The sequence below is a fragment of the Marmota monax genome, unplaced genomic scaffold (genome assembly GCF_021218885.2).
Source record: "Marmota monax isolate L192 unplaced genomic scaffold, Marmota_monax_Labrador192_F-V1.1 WCK01_AAM20220418_F8-fsc00051, whole genome shotgun sequence".
In the NCBI taxonomy this organism is placed as follows: Eukaryota; Metazoa; Chordata; class Mammalia; order Rodentia; family Sciuridae; genus Marmota; species Marmota monax.
In genome coordinates this window covers 13,115,037-13,136,980 of record NW_026695202.1, presented here as the reverse complement: position 1 = coordinate 13,136,980, position 21,944 = coordinate 13,115,037, and the positions used below count along the sequence as shown (strand labels likewise).

The 21,944-nt window shown below is 48.5% G+C and overlaps 1 protein-coding gene across 1 annotated transcript; it reads right to left on the bottom strand.

The window, feature by feature from the left end:
- Positions 1–5,421: 5,421 nt before the first annotated feature.
- Ccdc134 (coiled-coil domain containing 134) lies at positions 5,422–20,974 on the bottom strand. Its single transcript, XM_046429410.2, has 7 exons — positions 20,840–20,974; positions 19,260–19,378; positions 18,243–18,364; positions 17,783–17,867; positions 15,989–16,170; positions 15,626–15,697; positions 5,422–5,993 (listed from the first exon to the last, which is right to left on the bottom strand). Exons 2-7 carry the CDS (start codon positions 19,360–19,362, stop codon positions 5,868–5,870), a joined length of 690 nt encoding a protein of 229 aa, XP_046285366.1. The 5' UTR covers positions 19,363–19,378; positions 20,840–20,974; the 3' UTR covers positions 5,422–5,867.
- Between the last annotated feature and the right edge of the window lie 970 nt (positions 20,975–21,944).

The following is a 21,944-nucleotide window of genomic DNA, read 5'->3' as shown; positions in this document are numbered from 1 at the left end:
ATTAGCATAGGTAGGCTCCGCCCCTCGCGGCCTTAGAGCCAATAAAGAGAGTAGCCGCCGGGTCCTCCGCCCAACCTCCTTCCCCTTGCTTAAAGGAGCCTCTCCCTTTCCTCCGGGATCTGTTCTTCTAGCAGGTGCGTCTACTCGCCTGGGATTAAAGGGTTAACGTTCACAGGTCCAGTCGCGACCGCCGGCCGCCACAAGCGCAGACTGTGAGCACATTACGTCATCTTCCCAGCTGCCTCTCCTCTACCCACGCCCTGCCCTGTCCTGCCCTGCCCAGTCCGCCTGGGAGAGCCTGCGGAATGAAACTTACCCCCCAACGCTGGGGGACAGAGAGTCAAGATCTTCCAAGTCATGCTTTTCCCACCCCTCTTTAAAAGGCAGAAATGCTGGCTTGGCAGGGCCGCAGACTGTCCAAGAGCAGTTAACACTACAACTTGGCGCCTCAGCGCCTGCTGTGACCTCGCGCTGGTGCTACTGGTCCTTAATCCCAGGTACCTTAACACTGAAGGCCTTTAAACAATGTCAGTACCCAGTGCCCCACCAGCCTCCACGGATTCCCACTCCTGCAGGCACCTCGCTGTCCCATCTTGCAGCTGGTCACGTGTACACAAAGGCGCAAACTTCGAAGAACTCATCCTAAGGAATAAAAGTGCCCAAAGGATGCTGAAATAAATGTGTATGTTCCGAAAGGTTCACCACAAGCTTCTCTATAACTGGAAAATATTATGAAACCCAGTAAGACATTGGATAAATCACAGTACCACGGTGTTATAAAAATCAATGTGTATTTATTGAAAAGAAAAGGCTTTCATAATCTACTGAAGGGAAAGTAAGAGGCAGCTGCTGCTTAGGGGTCAGGACTTAAGAGCACCAGGCTGTGAAGTCAGATGCGTGGATCTGCTAATTCACTGCCTGAACTTTAACTGGTAAATAATTGTCTAAGCCTCAGTTTTGTCATCTCTAAAATGGGGCTAAAATAGTACTTATAATTGTGAAAATAATTTGCACATTCTTTTGACAACATTTATTGATTATCTCTGGCAGGCAAATAGTTCCTGCTAAGAGCTTCCAGTCTAGTGAAGAGAGAAAAAGAAAAGGCAGTAAACAATAATAGATGATGGTAGTACAAGTGATGGGACATAACTTGCCATGTCAAGAAGACTGGCTGGTGGTGTGGCTGAGTGGTAGAGCATTTGCCTAGCCAGCATGAGGCCCTGAGTTCCATCCTTAACACTGGAAAGAAAAGTACACACCAAATTCTTAAGTGGTATTTAAGACAAAACTTAAAATTGAGAGGCCAGCTCTGCCTCTGGTATACCCAGGGGGAACAGATGACATGGACAAACACTTGAGGCTGGAGGAGCTGCTGCCAGTCAGCACATGTGGTAAGTCCTGGCATATAGCAAGCTCTCATACAAGGTAGCAATTGTAATTGAAAAAATAAGGCCAACAGCTGGCTGAGTGGGGTGATCTGGGGCGAGTCTTACTTTCTTCCTGGTATTTTTTGTATTGTCTAAATTACTTTTTATGATGAACATGCATAATTATTGAGAAATAAGTAGTGTCTTATTTGGGGGGTAAATAAAACAAGAATGCTCTCTTTTATTGTTTACACACAGAAATAGAAAGCTGACCCAAACCCAGCTGCCCTGCTCTGGATCTGGCATTGAGCTGGATGGTGCCATCTTCAGTAGTACTTCTCAGTGGTGCTGCTGGGGCTCCTCACAGGGATGGTTTTTGGTTTCTGCAGTTCTGGGGATTGAGCCCAGCAGTGCTCTACCACTGAGATATATCCCCAGATCTTTTTATTTTTAATTTTGAGACAGGGTCTCATTAAATTGCCCAGGCTGACCTCCAGCTTGTGATCATCCTGCCTCAGCCTCTGGGATTACAGGCATGTGCCACTGTAGCTGGCAAACTGATGGTTGCTGTCTGCTAAACTGACATGGTAAAGACCCTCATAAAATATGCTTTGTTCTAGTGTCCTCTGCCCCAGCACCTCAGTAATTCCCCAAGAGCTGCCTTAAGCAACAGGTCAGGAAGGTGGGCAAAGCACTGTCACTCTGTAGCTCTCCCAGTGGGACCTGCCCAGAGGATCTGGTGCTTGACCAAGTCTGAGGAAACCCAAATAAACGCTCCAGTACAAGTGGTCAAAGAAGACTGGCTTACTAGATCCAGATCCCAGCAAAATCCTGCCGTGCTCCCCTGACCCTGCTCTGGCTGGGAGGTCAGAGGCTGGCTCTGAGGGGTGAAGCAGCTTTTGACAAGTTACTCTTCAGGAACTGTGTTCTTCATCTGGAAACAGAGGGGCTGGACTAGGTGACCACTATGTTGAGATATTTATCCTGGATAGGCACCTGCCACAGGTCACGGTAGGGAACCAGGCATATTCTTTGCCATTTACTCTCTCTTGATGCCTGCCCTTTCAGGCGTTTGCTCCTAGTACCTGTTCTCCGCTCCATCTTCCTCCAGTCTCTCAGAATTAGTTCAAATATCACTTCTTCCATGAGGCCTTCCAGCAGGATCAACCAAGAATTTGACATAGAGGTGGGTTTAGAAGGTGGGAAACAAGTTTGGTTTAGGAGAAACTGAAACATAAGCAATGAGGATTATCAGATGGTGACAGAGAAGGTGCCATCAACTTTGAGGTCTTAGAGGGTGTGTTTGCCCAAGAAGCAGAGAGCGCTAAACCAAACAATCCTTCATTTAAAGGATCAAGTGAAGAAAGAGGAGCCAGGAAGAGAGAGTGCAGGCTCAGACCAAGGGCAAAGCACAGGACAAGCAGCCCAGGAGGATCGCCTCAAGAAATGGCAGCCATCCACAGTCTCCCTCTGAGGGCAATGACTGGGGAGGGCCGAGGATGATGGGGGCAGGGAGAGGGGCTGTAGACCAGGGAGGTTCTGCTCCCCATGGGGAGATCTGGTGATGCCTGGAGACATTTTCAGTTTCCTAACTGAGGGACTGCCGCTGGTACGTGGTAGGCAGAGGCCAGGGATGGATGCTGCTAAATAACCCTCACACTCAGGACAGCGCTCCCCCACCACACACAACCAAGAATCACCTGGCGCCAAATTTTAATAGTGCCACTGCTGAGAAACCCTGCCTTGAAAGATGTTAGGGGGCTCTCAGCCTCTCCGGGGGTGCCACAAACAGGGCATGGAAGCTCAACAGACTACACCATATCACTGTTGCCACCATTGGGCATTCCTGGCACTGGTCACTGGACTGGCTAGCAACAGTTCCCCCTCCACTACATCCCCCCCCCCCCCACACACACACACACACTGATGTCCCTGGTACCTGCAGCCACCAGTAGGAATCCTACACCAGCTGGGTGCATCCAGTTGGTGCAAGTCCAGGTAAGTGAATCCCAGCTCCTGGGAAAGGCTGGATAAAAAAGTGCCCTGGGACTTTACATCTGGGGGGAGTCTCTCTGCCTGCATAAGTCTCAGAAAGTTGAGTTCCCAGAACAAGTGGCCACAACAGTCAACAATGGCACAAAAAGCTGAGAGAAGGGGCAAATAGGAGCGGAGATATATATATATTTTTATATATATATAAAATATTTTTTTTCTTTTTTGGAAGGCAGATGGGACACCTTGGGCCCATTTGAGGTAAAAGATGGGATTCCCCAAGAGGAGAAGAGGTGAAGAGGGAAGAGTCCAGAGTCAGAGAGGAAGGAGGTGCCAGATGGGGCAGATGTGAAGAGAGATAAAATTAGGCCCCTTCCTTATGCCCTCCATGGAGTAAGTGCTCAGCAAATCAATGTGATAAAGAACCATCAGAGAAGGGCACATGTCACTAAGAAGTCAGTTAAATTTCCAACCACCTTCTGCTTTTTCTACAGCTTATCCTCCCAAACCCTGGAGCATTCTGAGATAGGGGACCCAAGGACCTGAGAGAAGGGCCTGGTTCTGATGACAATGGTTGGCAAGGGACAGAGCCCAAGGCTAGTTCCAAGGTGCTCAGGCCTTCCCAGAATACTGGGCTGCCTCATCACTCTGCAGTTGCTAAGTTCTGCTTCAAATTATAAAAAGTCCTGCTGATGACAGAGACCCTAGAAGTCACTTGGTAGGACCCCCAGCCAAAGCTGGAACTACCTTTGCACTGTCCTGAGGTAGGACCACCCCTATGGACCTGAAAAGGCTAGGTCCATAGCCAGGCAGGCCTGATTCCCAGAAAAGTCTTCCTCCAGTTAAGGGAGGAAACACCTTCCATGCAAATCAGCAACCACCGCCTCTCAGCAAGAGGACAGGAAGAACCTGGGGCTGCACCAGGACACGGTGAACAGCTGATCATGGGGTCCCACACTTTCTCTAGTCCTCTAGTTCACAAACTCCAGCAATCACCATCTGCTGTAATCCTCAAAGATAGCTGGGGCAGGGGGGCAGAGCTGGGGATGGAGCACCCAGGTTCTGATGTCAAGCCAGTGATGGGGAGCAGGTAGCTGGTAGGAAAGTTCAGATGGAAAGACTTCTCCATCATACCTCCAGCTCCTGCTACTTCTTATCCTCTTCTTTTCTGATTGATTACAGGATACTCTGAGCCCACCCTTGGGACCTACTTAAGGTTTAGCTTTCCTTTACTGCCCTGTCCAGGAAGGAGTCCTGCCTCAAGGAAGCAGGTCAGGGCAGGACAGAGGGTTCTGATATCAACATACTCATTTTGCCATTGAAGCACAGGGAAGGGAAAGAGTAGGCCAGGATCAGTAAGTCTGATGGCTGATTCAAGTTTTGCTTGGATGCTATCAGCAATAAGGCCAGATGTGGGGGGCTTTGATGATGGTTGTGTGTCTCTGCCCCAGTAAAAGGCAGACCCCAGCTCATCCAGGTCAAAGAGGAAGAGGTAGAATTCCCCTCCCTCTTGTGCTTGGGAGGGGCAGGAGTGGAGTAAAGGGCAGCCATCTCCACTGGGGGCCAGAGAAAGCAGGAGGGCCATTCAGGGCCTAACTCCCTCTGCAGCTCCTCTGCCCTGTGGCCAAGGGAACTTCCTTGCACACCTCCTGAGACGGAGAGTTTGCACTCTGACCAAACTGGATCACTGCAAAGCAGCCTCCTGCTGGTGCCCTACAGCCCCCACCCACAGGCTGTAGGTCCTCCAGCATGTCCAGAGACAGTACATGGACTATTCCCAGCATCCGCTCAATGACTGTCCCTAGGTTATCTGAATACAGAGATCATATTGCTCCCAGGTCTCCTTGGATCAAATACTCTCTCTCTTCCAGTTCCCCTTCTGACAATGAACTCTCATCAAGGGCAGTGCTGAGGATGGCACAGGAAGCCTGAGCCAAGCCTCTGCTTCTTTGCTCCATCAGGCCTGAGACTCTTCTTGATGAGGTGGGAACATCCTCTAAGCTGGCCTTGACATCCCTGAGGGCCCCTGATTCCTCACAGTCCCCTCACCAGCCTCAGTGGGTCCAGTGAATTTTCTGGCTTTTATTGTGTCTCTGGAGAGGAGCTGGGACCTGGGCTGGGACACAATGGGACAAGAAACAGGCATCACACCTTTTCCAGTGACTCAGAGCCTGGTTTTGATGCTTCCCTGCAGACTGCAGCAGCCAGCCAGCCAGGACCTTCACCTACCAAGAGTCCAGCCAGGAGGCCCTCCTGCCTCCCCGGCAGTCTCCACAGTGTTCTCTAAAGGCCTCCTGGACACCCTCTCTAGAGGTCCTGGGAGAAAATTCAGCCCCCTGATGTACAGTCCCTTCAGCTCCTGAGGACCCAGTAAACGTGGTGTCGCCATCTGGAAGGGGCCGGTGCTCACCACCATGGTGGAGGCTGCCATGCCACAGGCACGTAGCTGCCTCCCCGTCCTCTTGAGAGGCCTCCTGCTGGCCCCTTGATCCCTGCGCTGCTCCAGGGTTACAACTCAGACTGGGATCGGGAGATCCTTGGGCCTTTTCGGATCTCTTTCCGCTTCTCTTCTTTCTTCCTTCGTTTCTCTTCTTCCCTCAGGGCCTTCTGGAAAGGGTCGGTGCTGGGAATAAACTGAGAAGAGCAGAGTGGTCTGATTTAGTCAGCCAGCAGCAAAAAGCCCTCTAGGCCACAGGTTATAGAGACAGAAAGTTTGCCTGGACACAGTCCTGACCTCGTTAAAATGGGCTTGGGCAACTGCTGATCAGTTCTTGAAAAATAAGCAGGAGATTGCCAAGCAAACAGGGAAGATAAGGGCATTCCTGGCAGGGGGGCAGATGCTGAGGTATGAACTGAGAATAAACAGGCTCCTCCAGGGAGAGGGACAGAGTGGCCTGGAGTCCCCCATCACACCCTCCAGAAGGAGGGGAGGAGGCAGCAAATCCTAGACAAGGGGCACTGCTGCCTGTGGGCAAGGAGCAGCCCCTGTAGGGGGTACAAGGGAGCAGAGGGGAGGAAGGCTAAACTGGCAAGTGGGAGAAGAGAGGGAGCACAGGGCCAGCAGGGTTGGGGCATCTTCAACTACAATCCCAAGCAGGCCATTGGCTCCTCCCTGCACGCTCCAGAAGTCTCCCCAGCCCACAGCTTCTGCTAGTCTATTTGGTCAATTACCCCTCAAACCATGTCTAATTGCTGCCCGATACCCCCAGAGTGCCCGTTTCCCAGCTTGACAAGGCTGCATTTTCCCAAAGCCCCATCCTCTTCAAGCATCCCTGTCCTGAAGGACAGTGGTGCCTGTGCCTCCTCCAGGGAGCAGAGCAGAATGAGGAACCCCAGCTTCCCTCAACTCACTCCCCCACTGAGTCTGTCCCAAGGCCTGGCTCATTTTAACCCCAAAGTCTTTCTCAAATACATTTACTTCCCTACAACTGCCTCCCACATCACCACCCCACCTTTCTCCTGGACAACTCCTGAACCTCTCGGAATCTGCCCACTTCCACTTTGGTCCCTCTCAAGCTATGCTTACTACAGCTAGATTTTTCCAAAATGCGGATCTTACCTCATCACTCTCCTGCTTACCACCCCTGCATGACTCTCAGGACAAAGATCCCGGGAACCACTCACCCACCTCTCCGTCCTACAGTGCACCCATCTTGCCATTCCAAGGCCTTGGCACACGCTGTGGCTGAGGTCCAGGACGCTCTTCCTGGCCCCCATCTGATTTACCATATTGGCTCCAGCTTGGCCATCGCGGCCCTTAGGACCTCCTCTGGGATGCCTCCTCGGGCACACTCTATCACTCTGTACTGATTCCTTCCTTATTTTCCCGATTTCTTTTTAGCACTTCTACCTATGAGCACTCGTGTGGTGCTGTCACTTGCCAGGCAGCGTATTTCACCAGGTCATGAGGATGGTCTCAGGAGCTGCTCACCATTATGCCCTGAGCCCCCCAGCACAGTGTCTGCCTGCTTCTCAGTAGCACTCCATGTGTCTTCCAAGTGAATGAATGAGTCAGTTAGAATGACATACAAAACTATCCCAAACTCAGGCTATAAAATATGCCCCTTTTATATGTTCTTAGGGCAAATTTGACAAATGTTTGTTCAAGGCAGACATTGAAAACAAACTAAGAGCTCCATCTTGTGGAGCAATCTATCTACCAAGTTAGATTGAGCAGTGCCTTTGGAAGATGGGGAAATCATAAGTGTGGCCCAGAGAGGGTAAGTGATATGCTGAAGTCACACAGCAAGTGGGAGGCCTAACTAGGATTAATCTACCAGGTCTCCCATGCACTTTCTGTGTGACCTGAACTTATCACTTGTGCACCACTGATAGGCCAGGTACTGTGATGGACGCTGTAATCCCAGTGACTTGAGAGGCTGAGGTGGAAGGATCAGAAATTCAAGATCAGCCTCAGCAACTTTGTGACACCCTGCCTCAAAATAAAAAATAAAGCGGGGCTGGGGCTATGGCTCAGCGGTAGTGCGCTAACCTCACATGTGCAGGACCCTGGGTTCGATCCTCAGCACCACATAAAAATGGATGAATGAAATGAGGGTATTGTGTCCAACTACAACTAAAAAATAAATATTAAAAAATAAAAATAGGGGCTGGGGATGTGGCTCGGGCGGTGGCGCGCTTGCCTGGCATGCGTGCGGCCCGGGTTCGATCCTCAGCACCACATAAAAACAAGGATGTTGTGTCCGCCGAAAACTAAAAAATAAATATTAAAAATTCTTTCTCTCTCTCCCTCCCTCTCTCACTCTATCTTTAAAAAAAAATAAATAAATAAATAAATAAAAATAAAAGGAGATGTGGCTAGGTGGTAAAGTACCCCTGGGTAAAGAAACAAACCCACCCCTGATGGCCTCCAGTTGTCAGTCCTAAATCCAGTATTGATTCCACCATCCTCCTCTCCCTTGATCTGCAGCAGCAGCTGGCAAGCCACTCTCTTCACAGTGACTGCTCCTTCTGGGGTTCTGTGGGCCCTCTGCATTCCCCAGCCTCTCATGGCAGCTCCGTCCCGTCCCGGGAGGCTTCTCCTTCTGGCCCCCAGGTGAGCACTCCTGTCCCAGGGTTTTCAGTGCCTCCTACATAGGCATGCTCTCATTTGTAGCTCCAGCTTTGTCTCCTCCCCGAGTCTACAGCCCCATATCCAATCGCCTCCTCTGTGTATTTTCAGATGTTCCCCAGGTGCAGAAACACAGTTCCCTCCCCAGTCACTGGAGAAAACCCAGCCCCCTTCTTCCAGATGCTCAGCTCGTGGCCTTCCAGCTTCCAGTCTCTCTTAGTGCTTCTTCCACGCTCTCGCCCTCTGTTTCCTCTGCAAATCCTATGGGCTCTATTTCCAGGACAGACCCTGAGCCTGACCATTGCTCACTGGCTCCACTGTTGCTCCCTGGTTCTAGCCACCTCAGCTGTCTTCAGCTCCCTAAGGGACGAACACAGAAGCCTCCTCCCTTCATGGTCCTAAGACCACTCTCTACCCAGAAGCCATGTTGACACTTTTTTTTTTTTTAAGTTATAGGTGAACACAATATCTTTATTTTATTTTTATGTGTGCTGAGGATTGAACCCAGTGCTTCAGGCATGCTAAGCGAGTGCTCTACCTCTGAGCCACCACCCCAGCCCCATGTTGACACTTTTTTTTTAAATAACATTTTTATTTTATTTTATTTTATTGAGATGTAGATGGACACAACACAATGCCTTTATTTTTATGTGGTGCTGAGGATCAAACCCGGGTCCCGCCTGTGCTAGGCAAACGCTCTACTGCTGAGCCACAATCCCAGCCCCCATGTTGACACTTTTAAAGTGGCACATCAGTGCCCATCAGCCTGGACTCCATATCTCTCAGGACAAATGCCAAAGCCCCTGGTGAGACCTCTGAAGGTCTTGAGATCTGTCCTACAACACTGTCCACCTCCCACCCCCAAAGATGCTCCCAGCACAGCCTGTGCACTTAGTGCCCCTTCAGCCTGCAAAGGTCTCTGCCAGAGGCTCCTACACTGCCTTCAGATCCTGCAACAGGACCGTGTTCACTCCATGGGAAACAGCAACCGTTTCCCCACCTGATGCTGCTCCACAGCCTTTGTCACCACTTACCATATATATATATATAGTTTCTTGGCCATCCATCTCCTCCAACAAAAATGCCACTTCTGAGAGAGCAGGGTTCATCTGTCTCCCCACTGGCTTAGAGTCAACAAATGTCCAATAAATGAAATGAACATGCTATGCATCTAGGCCTCTGTACAAGCACATGCTTCCACCAGGAAGGGCCCCTGCCACTGGTCCACATAGCAACTCCTACTTCCCCCACAGCCTGTACCACCTCCTGCCACTACTGGGGCAGACTCCCCCCTCATTACGCTCCCCTCCACCACTGATACAGGGATCATGCTAGACTGGGACTGTTATTTCCTTGCTGCCTTCTCCAGCATACTGTGAGCATCAGAAGAGCAGGGACAGCTCCAGCTCCCGGGATAGAGACAGTGACCAACCTGGTTCTAGTGATGATGCATAAGATTGGTGGCGCACACCTGTAATCCCAGCAATTCTGGAGGCTGAGGCAGGATGATTGTAAGTTTTAGGCCAGCCTCAGCAACTTAGCAAGGCCCTAAGCAACCTGTCTCAAAATAAAAAATAAAATGGGTTAGGGATATGGCTCAGTGGTTAAGCACCCCTGGGTTCAATCCCTAACACACACACACACACAAAAGAACACTTAGCACAAAGGACACGTATGAGGAATAAGAGAAGATAAACAAACCCGTGACTGCTGCAGATGTACATGTCCATCAAAAAGGGGGCAGGCTGGGGGTGTAGCTCAGTAGTAGAGCTCTTGCCTAGTATGCACGGCCCTGGGTTTGATCCACAGGATAGCAAACAAACAAACAAAAAAGTAAATCTCAGGACTATCCCCAGATAATGAAGAATAGAAATATACACTGCTGCTATGGTTATGTCCAGGAGCTCGTTATGCAGATACAAGTCCAAACCTAACCTGGCATTCATTCTCTCTATGGCCCATGTGCTCTCCTTCCTCCATTAGAGAGGGGAATCTATGACTGCTGGGTGAGAAAAGCCCACTTCACAGCAATAAAGCATCTCCATAGGTATAAACCACCATGGCTGTGTACACCAAGAGTATCCGGTCCTCACTGTTCTTGACCAGGGCTGATTATCAGAGTTATGACTGCAGAAAGCAGCTTTGAGGAATATGTCATCTTGGTTTTACCTGAAGGCATGATAGTTACTTCTGCAAGGGAAAAACCATATCCCCCACTCTGCTGCAGAAAGCAAAGCCAATGGCTCAAGAAGGCCTTTGATTCAGAGGTTCCTCTAAATATTCTAGGCCTGGTCCACTGTAGCACAGCTAAGTTAAAAGCCAAGGTGTAGTACAGAAGCAAATTAACATTTCAGGCCTGACTGCTATTCTTCAAAATGTCTGTTTCCAGTTGGGCATGGTAACTCATGCCTCTAATACCAGCAACTTGGGAGGTTGAGGCAGGAGGATCACAAGCCAGCCTCAATAACTCAGCAAGACCCTCAGCAACTTAGGGAGACCCTGTCTCAAAATTAAAAAATAAAAGGGACTAGAGATATAGCAAAAATAAAAGGAACTGAGGTACCCCTGGATTCAATCCCAGTTCCAAAAATAATAAATAAATAAATAAATAAATAAATACCCTGTTTCAAGGCAGACCTTTGACTATCATCTGGGAACATAAATTTTATACACACACACATATATATTTTAGTTGTTGATAGAGCTTTATTTTATTAGTTTATTTATATGTGGTACTGAGGATTGAAGCCAGTGCCTCACACATGCTAGGTAAGCGCTCTACCACTGAGCCAGAACCCCAATCACAAATATTTCAAGAAGGTTCCCACCATCCTAACCAATAAGAGTAATTTACTAGCCAGGTGTGGTGGTGTACACCTGTAATCCCAGCAACTCAGGAGGTTGAGGCAGGAAGATTGCAAGTTCAAAGCCAACCTCAGCAACTTAGCAGGCCCCTAAGTAACTTAGCGAGACCCTGTCTCAAAATAAAATATAAAAAAAGTGCTGGGGATGTGACTCAGTGGTTAAGCATCCCTGGGTTCAATCCCTGATACCAAAAACAAAAAGAGTAGTTCACTGTGCCTAAACTGTTTGTGCAAACAGTATGGTTTATGCTGATCACTTGCTTTCCTTCAGGGCTGGAATTTTTGCACAAGTTAGGCAAAGGATAACCATGTAAGTGGTTCCCAATAAAACCTGGGCACTATGTCTCTACGAGCTTTGCTGGTAGACAGCATTTTACATGTGTTGTCACAACTTGTGCTGGGGAAATTGGGCACATCACATGTGACTACTGGTAGAGGACTGTGTAAGCTGGGTTCCTTGAACTCTGCCCCATGTGCCTTTTCCCTTTGCTGATGGTTCTTTCTCTGGAGTAAATCACAGCCATGAGTATGACTATTTGCTGAATGCTGTGTACCCTCTAATGATCTGAATTAAAAGTTGTCACCCTTGCCTGAGACAACACTCCGAGCAACTGGGCATGGTATGTTCTTAGTGACTTTCCTCGGTGTCTGGTCTGCTACTCAGAAGACTCCATAGAGACTGGCAGATCAAAGACCCCCATTCCTCTATGGGGCCACAAACTGTGGAAATACTTGGTGGTTGCTAACTAGCCCATTTGGGTCACTTTTCTGGATGACCATGGTAAAGCCCATTCTCTGATAAAGCTAACTAGAATCAAACTGCTAATCAAATTTACAATGCCATTGTCCCTAAATGCATCACTGTCCTTGACATAGCAGCACAACCACTACCATAAACAAGCACAAAGCAGAAGGTGCTGTAGTTTAGATTTGACTACCTATCTAAATCTTGGGTTGGAATGGTCTGACCCTGTGGTGAGCCGCTTCTGCCGTTTCTGCAGACTATGGTCGCCATTACAAGATGACGCTGGCTCTGCTGTGGTCTGTGACAAACAACTTCTTATCTGGGAAAGTTGGCACATGATTTTTCACCACCCTGTGAGAAAGCTCCACGCGGCAGCTTTGCATTGGGGCTTGGGATGCTTTATTAAGGCTGGGAGGGGCATCCGAGAGGGAGAAGAAGAAATATCAAGGGCCTGAATAAACTGCTGAAAGAAGATTCCAGAGTTGCGTCTTCCTTGCTGGCAAGGGGTCGCGACATGACCCGAGGCCACTGGGATTATAACCACTTGGATTACGTGCTTACTCTCCTGTAGTAGCCAATGTGAGCACAGATGGAAGACATAAAAGGTCTCTATAAATTTGTTAAAATTCCCTTGTCCCACTCATACCTGATCCTTCTGAAAGAAAAGGTCTAGGTGAGAGGAAAGGATGATCAGAGAAAAGTAAAATTATAAGTACTGGATGAGACACATGGATTTCATAGCAATAATACAAGCAACTAGGGAGGGAATGCCTTGGACTCTGTTGAGTACAAGGAACAATTTATGCTGTCTTTGTCCCTTAGATCCAGCACTACCATCTGGCAAAACAATCCTAGGTTCTGCCTGAGCTCAGTGGCAGCTGCCACTTACAGTCTAACCATCTGCTGGGTGTGTCTTTTCCATCCACATGATGAGAAACTCACACGGACAAAGTCAGTACTGAACTATTCTACTGTGCTTGACACCATTGAAGGTAGCCTCTGAAAGTGACCCTGTACAGACACACAGGACAATACAATCTTGTTTCAACAGTACATATACAACAGTATCTGCTTCTCCTAATATCTGAGCAGCTTTGGATTATAACATATAGGGCAACTGAGGCTAAAACTGCAGTGACACTGCCCTCAGGCTCAGGTGAATTGGGTACTGGTGACTCAGAGTGCAAGGTGAGAGAATGGGCCACAGAATGTCTCTTTGTAGGGGACAAGAGCTGCTTTAGTCCCATCAATTGCCTTCTGTAATTACTAATAACATTCATGGCCAGGTGTGGTGGCACATGCCTATAATCCCAGTTACATTCAAGGCCAGCCTAGGCTATTTAGTGAGACCCTGTCTCAAAACAAAAACAAAAAATTAATATAGGGATTGGGGATGAAGTTCAGTGGTAAAGCACCCCTGAATTCAATCCCCAGTACAGAAAACAACAACAATAACACCCATGAAAATCGGCAGGTAAGTCTAAACTCTTTTTTTTTAATATTTTTTTAGACGTTGATGGACTTTTATTTTATTCATTTATTTATAACAGTGCCTCACACACGCTGGGCAAGCAGTCTACCACTGAGCCACAGCCCCTAAACTCTCTTAAGTGAATAGTAATGGATAATAGATTGGTCTTAGCTGGGGGCGGTAGCACACACCTGTAATCACAGCAGCTTGGGAGGCTGAAGCAGAAGGATCATGAGTTCAAAGCCAGCCTCAGCAATTTAGTAAGGCCCTAAGCAACTCAGTGATACTTTCTCTAAATAAAATATATAAAGGGCTGGAGATGTGTTTAAATGCACTGAGTTCAATCCCCAGTATTTAAAAAAAAAAAAAAAAGATTGGTCTGAGATTATATCCTGACTGTTCAAAATGAGACCTACTAGTCCCCTCAGGATTTAATCACAGTTGGTTGAGTCAGGGATCCTGGAGAATATGGTTGAGAGAGAGCTGGTTGGCTTCACTTCCTATTTAAAACACATCTGAAGCCAGGATAGTGGCAAATGCCTATAATCCCAGAGACTCAGAAGACTGAAGCAGGAGGATTTCAAGTTCGAGGCCAACCTCAGCAATTTATCAAAACCCTGTCTCAAAATAAAACTTTAAATATATAATATAAAAAGAGCTATGGATGTAGTTCAGTGATAAAAGTACCCCCTGGGTTCAATCCCTAGTATTAATTAATAAATAAATAAATACAAAAAAAGGACAGAAGATGTAGCTCAGTAGTAAAGCATCCTTGGGTTCAATCCCCAGTATAAAAAAAACAAAACAAAACAAAAATAAAAAACTTACAATCAACCAACCAAACAAAAATTACATCTGATAGATATTTTTTTTTTTGGGGGGGGGGGCGTTGCCAGAGATTGAACTCAAAGGTGCTCAACCACTAAGCCATATTCCCAGCCCAATTTCGTATTTTAGAGATAGGGTCTCACTGAGTTGCTTAGTGCCTCGCCATTGCTGATGCTGGCTTTGAACTCACAATCCTCCTATCTCAGCCTCCAGAGCCGCTGGGATTACAGATGTACACCACTGTACCCAACTCTGACAGACATCTTAATAAATGAAGTATGAGACAAATTGAATAGATTTGATCATGGCCTCTTGGTCAGATTAACAGGACATTTATGTAAATATTTGAGTTAAACCAAGATATATAGGGCTTGGGGAGACTACTGGATGAGGCAATTCACCATGTCCCTGAGCACCCCTGCATGTTCTTGCTGGTACACCAAGAATGCAAAATTCTGGCCGCTACCGGGCCACTTTTCCCAACTGCGTTTCAACAGATCAATCCTGAAGGATAAGGTAATATCTCCCCCAAAACAAAGAGCAAATTTGCTTTCATTCACTATACAAGTGGTCCATTTCCTAAGCTCAGTGGTCCTCAGCTATAATGCAAACCTACTGCATGCACAGCATTTACCTGGCCCCTCATGTCCACCCCATGGGACTTGGGGCACAAGGGGAACCAAGATGTCCAGGCCAAGTCTGGCTACTGCTGCTTTTGCTATAATAAAGTCTAGGTCTCTGATCTGTTAGTGTCCATGCAATAGTAGCTGGCAAGCTTGTTAGCCTGTGAGCAGGGTAAAATCCTAGACCCCTCACAGACCACACTCTTCCCTATACCATGGGCCAACCTGGAATTTGATGAGTCCAGTCTTCTAGCCACCTATGAAGCCCTTCCTTCATGGCCCTCCAGGCCCTGCCCTGCCCTTCTCTGATCTCCTCCTCCAACTATGGTATATATGATATATATGGAATATATTGATATCCCAACTATGGTATATATATTGTTATCCCAAACTGTAGCTTCCAGTACTCAGAGCTCACCTCACCCCCTGGGGGAAAAATCGTTTGTAGGAGTGCAGGATCAGAAGCTGAGATGGAGGCTCAAGGGCTGGGAAGAACACGGCCTGACTTCACCTGGCTGCCCTGACACTGACCTACCATGGGAGCCTCCTGTGCATTGAGATGGGTGTGTTCCCAGCTTTAGGACAGGAACCAGCCCCCTGAGGGTCCAGCCTCCCACAATGGACAAAGGCAAAGAAGACATGGCCATAGGCCCTCGCAGCTCACCTCTGGGTGGTCTATTTTAAATGGGTTCTGGAAGTCGGAGTCTTTCTCGCTGACCCCCAACTCCTGGGCCATCTGCAGATGAGAAAAAAGCAGTCATCCTCTGACTTCTGCCTCTTCCTCACCAAAGAACAACTCCTGCCATGCAGGGATCCAGGGCCCATGTCTGGGCAGATGTGGGCCAAGTGACAACCCCTAGGAACCCAAGTCGGCACAGAAATGGGGCTTCCATGGCCCAAGGTACCGAGGCTCATCACAGAAAATACAGCCAAGCACTGACACTCAGGTTCAACTGCAGGCTAATACAAGGCTCCTGGCCTACCACCAGACAGAAGACTCCCAGACCTCCTCCACCCCAATCCTTACCAAGCTAAGGATGCGTGAATGGGTCCCCTGGTCAAAAACACCTGTCTGGTTGCAGAAGCTGATGCCCCAGCGGATGAGGAGGTTCCAGTTGGAGTTGTGATCAAAGTAGTGGTGCACGATCCTCGGGAAGCGTAGTACCACATCACCGAAGAAGGCCGTGTTCTCTACCACATGGGAGAAGGCTGGCAAGAGGACCTTAGTGAGTGAACAGGGTAGGGCCTCTTATTCCCTCCTGGCTGACCCCAAGGCTTGGCATCCATGAAACCCACCAATCAGAGAAGGTAATGACACCCACTGGCGATAGGCCGTCCATCACATGTGCAATGTGTGTGGTAGGGTCCTTATGTCCCCCAGGTCACTGAATTCCTGTAACCACCATTAGAGGGATATATGGCTGCTGTTCCCATTTTACAGTTGGGGAACTCAGTTTCAACAAATAATGAGTGGCAAATCTGATCTGCAAAGCCAGGTCTGTCTGTCCAAAGGCACATCTTGATGTTTAGAAGTCTCATTTACTGCGGGGAACTCAAAAGTGGGTACTACTGTGTATACAAAGGCTAATGCATCACATGTGGCTTTCCTGGGCAGAGTCCCCCAACATATCACATGACTAGAGCAGGGCCCTGATATTTACACAACTACAGTGTTTTTGGTGGGTCAGTTCCATTAGGATGGCCAGGGAAAAGGTCAGGGTTGTAGGGTTTCAGGATTTCTTAAATGTTCTTTCTATTTTATTTTATTTTAAATGTTTCTTATTTTGAAATTGTTCTAGTCTTACATAATATAAAATTCTTTATCCATTACCCAAATAGCCAAACCAGGAAATTAATAGCAACACAAAATTAACCACCCTACTTATTTTCACAATAATGTCCTTCCTCTGAACAATAGGTCAGTTTAGACTAAGGTTAGTGAGTCCACCATAGTGGCAAGTCCCCAAACCCAGGTGAGTAGAGGCAGAGAGGACACATTCAGAGCCAGTCAGCCCTCCCCAGCACAGGCCAGGAACCCAGGGGAGGTAAACAGACTCCAAAGATATGCCAGGTTGGGTCTGAGACATATGGACAGAGATCACTGGGCTTCAGAATCATCTTGAATCTCAGGGATCTCAGGATCCAGCTTGGTATGGGGAAAAAGGCAAATCACTTATCCTTTCCCATCTAGAAAATGGAGGAAACTCTGCTTGCCTCATAGTCGAGATTAGGGTGATGTCTGTATAGTGTCCACCACTCAATATCAAGGGCTGCTTCAATCCTCTCTCAGACAGTATAATCTAAGAAATGTTATTGTTAAAATGTAATCAACCAGGGGCATTTTACTTTTGAGCTACATTTCCAGTCCTTTTTATTTTTTAGTTTGAGACAGGGTCTTACTAAGTTGCTCAGGGCCTCACTAAATTATTGAGACTGGCTTTGAACTTGTGATCCTCCTGCCTCAGTCTCCAGAGCCGCTGGTATTACAGGTATGTGTCATGTGCCTGGCTTTTTTCTCCTTTATATTGGTACAAATCTCACCTTCCTTTCCAGAAGAGTCAGGAAGGTAAGCAACTGATCCTGTCCTAACCCCTGGAGTGGCGGTGGACAGAGGGTCCTCCCTGGTTCCCCTGTACCAAGCATAGGACAGCATGAAAAAATACATCTTTGTCAGCCCAGAACTGCTCAGATTAGGCCTCATCCACACAAGGGGGCCACTGAGAAGGTACTCCAGGGAGAAAAAAAAGAATGACCAGAAAAGAGAGCATCTACAGAAGACCAAAGAAGTGGAGAGGGAAGTAGAGGGCCAGGGAGACCATACCATCCTTCAGCTTCTCATCCTGGGGGAAGGGCCCATCTGGGAGCACGTTGGCAGCAATGAGCACTGTCCGGGAGTCCTCCAGCACCTGAGGGAACCCCACCTGGGCTGAGTGACTTTTTTTTTTTTTTAATATTTATTTATGTATCTTTAGTTTTAGGTGGATACATTAGTTTGTTTTTACCTGGTGTAGAGGATCGTGGTGCTGAGGATCGAACCCAGTGCCTCATGCATGCTAGGCAAGTACTCTACCACTGAGCCACCACCCCAGCCCCCTGGGCTGTGACTTTGCAGAGCCCTTCACAACCTGGGTCCAGCCCCACTTATTTGAACGCCACTTTGTCTCCTATATGCATGCAGCTTCTGCCTCACTGAACACCATCCCCTTAGGGAACTGCTACTCATCCATCAGTGTCCAAATCAAAGTCTTGACCTGCCATGAGCTGCCCTAGCCCACACAAACCTTAAAGAGCCCCTTGAGCATAACATCAAGGATCTTGTACTGCTGGTAGACATCATTCAACTGTGCCAAGTTCTTCAGTGCTAATAGCTGCTCCCGCCGTTTCACCTCAAACATCTTCTTGTCTGGACAGCACTAAGTTAAAGGACTAATACCAACAGCCCTGCCTAAACAGCTATCCTGAACCAGAGGGCCCATTCCTGACCAGCAAGTATATGTAAGGGGCATGAATGCCTATGGCTGGGACTCCCCAAGGGAAGGAGCAAACCGTCTGAGAAGCACACATACCCCATGATGTATCCTTGATCCAGTTCTCTGAGGACTCCACATTCAACAGCCTGAATCCAACCCTCCAGGACCTGGATCCTGTCCTCCCTTCCCTGTGGTTTTCTTGCCAACTCTCATAATCATTCATTATTCCTGAACCTCCATTATTCTGCTCATGCTGTAACTTCTGCCTAGGATTCCCCCATCCCCTTCTCTAGAAGTTTCTATTTTTTCAAGACCCAGCTTAGAATCCACAGCACAATGTTTCCCAATCCCTCTTGCATCTACCAGAGCACTGATCACAGCATACAATAACCATCTGTTTAGATACTCCCCCTATGCCTGTGGATGCCTCAAAACCAGGGACTGGTCCTGACTTATCTTTGTGTTCCCAAGGCCTGGCCCAGAGGAGGTGGTTCAGTACACTAGGGTCAAGATGAGCTAGTAATCCAGAGTTCCTGAGTTGTCCACCTAGGGTCTTGCCCACAAGGTACCAGATACAGAAAAAGTCAAAGCCTTTGCAGCTGTGAGATGTACCTGCCTTCTTCATTTAACATAAGGAGAAGTGGGCTCAGAAGAGAATCAACTTGCTCAAGGTCTGGCTAGAGCACCTTACCTTTTCTTCCCTGTTCCCACCAGCTGGGTTTGCTCATCTCAGGAATCCCCCAAGGGACTGCGGGTATAGAGAAGCTTCATATATTGACCACTCAGAGACAGGTCATTAACCCTACCCTGAACTCCAACAAAAGATACAAATCTCCAGGCTTGGGTCCATTGAGGTCCTCAGGGTACCTGTGGCCCCCACTCCAGACAGCAGCAGGACAAAGAAGAAGGCCAAGAACTGAAGAAAGTCCATCTCCAAGACCCTGGAGCTAGAGGAGTAACCCAAAGAGAGGGAGTGAGACCCAGAGGTTGGCATTAAATAAAATACAGAGTACAGTGAATAGCAACTTCCCCTGATGTGGCACAGCCTCTAAATACCAAGAATCAGCTTTAGGAAGCCCTGAAGCCCAGGCACTGAGAGGGGTTATGAAACTTACAACTTTTGTCTGAGAAAGGAAGAAAGAAGAGAAACCAGACACAGTTGCACACAGCTGGAATCCCAGCTCCTCAGGGGTGGGGGGTGGAGGGTGCTGAGGTAGGAGGATTGCAACTTTGAGCATAGTCTGGGCAACCCAGAGAGACCATCTCAAAGTAAAACTAAAAGGGCTGAAGATCTAGCTCAGTGGTAGAGTGCTTGCCTATCTTGGGTTCAACCCCTAGTACCACAGAAAAAAAGAAAAAGAAGGGGCACAGGGTGGGAAGGGAAGCAAGCCTGCGTTAAGAGCCTTGTGGGCTCCCGAAGAAGAAAGAGGAGTGTAATGACCAAAAGTCATTATGTGCAACACCTGTTACTATTCAGCACCATCCTGATTGAGTACCTACCAATCTAGGCATGGTTCTAGTGCTGAGAATATAATAAGTAAAACGAAAAAAAAAAAACTTGCACTCATAGTACTTATGTCCTAGTTAAGCAACAAAAAATCGACAAACACATAAAATAAGCACAGAAGGATGACAGGAAGTAGGTCAGGTGAGACATTAAATAAGTGGTCAGTGGAGGCCTGGCACTCAGATGACAGTTACCCAGTTTCACCAAATAAGGAAACCAAGGCACTGAAAAGTGAGGTATCTGCTCAAAGTCACACAGCTCTTTCCAGGCTGAACATGGAGTATATAAGCTACCTCAGATCACAATGGCCAATAATCACCAGGAAACCTGCCCCAGGGGAGATGCTCAGTGACACTAAGAGGCCTTCAGAGGTCATCAGGAAAACCCCTTCCCTCACACAGAAGAGATAACTGAAGCCTAGAGAAAGAAACCAAGTTCATTTGGGCACGTCCACTGTCCACCAGCACCAGACCCAAGGGAACCAGAACCAGGCTACAGCAAAACTTGGGGGAACAAGGAGGGTATCAGAGAAAAAGGAAAGCAGAAAACGCAGATTGCGGGGGGGCAGAACCTGCTTTCTCTACTGTTATTCCCAGTTTTTCCGCCACTCAGTCCTGTTGCCTTCCTGCGCGTCCCAGGAACTCCTCACGGACTGGAGTGAGACTCCAGACCCATCTAAGAGGTGACCCAGTGGTGGCGGGAGCTGAGCCGGCTTCCCCGGGGTGGCAGGCCCAGGCTGCTGTCCCGAGCCTTGTGGGCTCCCGAAGAAGAAAGCGAGTCTTCCCAATGAGAGCCGCCAGATCTCGAGATTCCCTCTCCACCCTTGCAGCCAATTCGGGGCTCTGGGGACCAGCAGGGCCCTCCCCAAGAACCTGCCGCCCGGCGCCCCAGCCCCACCTACCAGGCAGAAGTGGCGCTGCGGAACTCTGTGGACCCACAGCCCCTGGACGTGAAGCTCTGCTCGAGGGTCTACTAGGCTACACAGCACACCCAACTCCGGAGAACCCGGCAAGCGGCGTGTAGGCACCGTGGAACACAGTCCCGCCCGCCGCGCTGCTCCCGGCCAATGAGTGCGGGCCGCGACTGCCGCGCTCCGGTGACCTAACTTCCGGCCCCGCCCCTGCCTTACCCGGGCGAAGGTGCCGGGACGTGTCAGCTGGAGGGGGTCCTGACCTATCCGCGTCCCGCCCCTGCTTCACTGCATCTCGGATGGGTACCCTGGGCGCTCTCGATTAAAGCTGTTAGTTGGAGGAAGTTAAGCTGCAGGTGGGGTCTGTGCCCAACTTAAAGCACGTGTCAGCAAACTGGTGCCTAACACCTGAGAGCCGGGAGACTTATGCGCGTTTCCCGAAACTGTTTCCTCATCTGTGACCTTATTTTTTTTTAATATATTTTAGTTGTAGATGGACACAATACCTTTATTTTACTTACTTTTATTATGTGGTGCTGAGGATCGAACCCAGCGCCTCGCACATGCTAGGTGAGCGCTCTACCGCTGAGCCACAATCCCAGACCCTGTGACCTTATTTTTAAACTGCCAGTCGCAAGATCAATTTAATGGTTTGTAATTAGCACTTTTTTTTTTCTTCTTTTTCAAGCAACTAGCAGAACCTGGTCACCTCTCTAGACCACCAACCTCTAAACCACGTTCTGCGTCGGTCCATTTAGGACGGAGTTAAGCCCGTTTTGCGTGTGATCCCTGCGCTGGGGCTCTCGCCTGGGGGAAGGGAACCGGAGGCCCAGGCTGGGCTGAGTTCAAAACAGAAGCAGGCAGAGTTAGGGAGTGCAGACTACGTGCCAAGCGCCAAGTGCACACAGTAAATAAGAATTGCTCGCATGAGTATATAAAACAAGCTTTGGAGGGAAAAGATTTGAGGGGTCCTACTTTAGCCAGGGAAGGGCTAAGGCTGGAGCACTTTAGCTCAGCTAAGAAGGCTGAGGATTTGACCTTCCCGCCTGGGAATTAATATCCCTCTCCATATAAGGTGAAGCGCCTCTCAGAATAC

Bases quoted from the DNA above. Each gene is read 5' to 3' on its own strand.
- Ccdc134 (XM_046429410.2), bottom strand. From the start codon at position 19,362: ATGGACTTTCTTCAGTTCTTGGCCTTCTTCTTTGTCCTGCTGCTGTCT. The intron at 16,171-17,782 runs GTATGGTCTCCC...TCCTCTTGCCAG, and splicing joins GGATGAGAAGCTGAAGGATG to CCTTCTCCCATGTGGTAGAG. The intron at 15,698-15,988 runs GTAAGGATTGGG...TCTCATCTGCAG, and splicing joins ATTCACGCATCCTTAGCTTG to ATGGCCCAGGAGTTGGGGGT.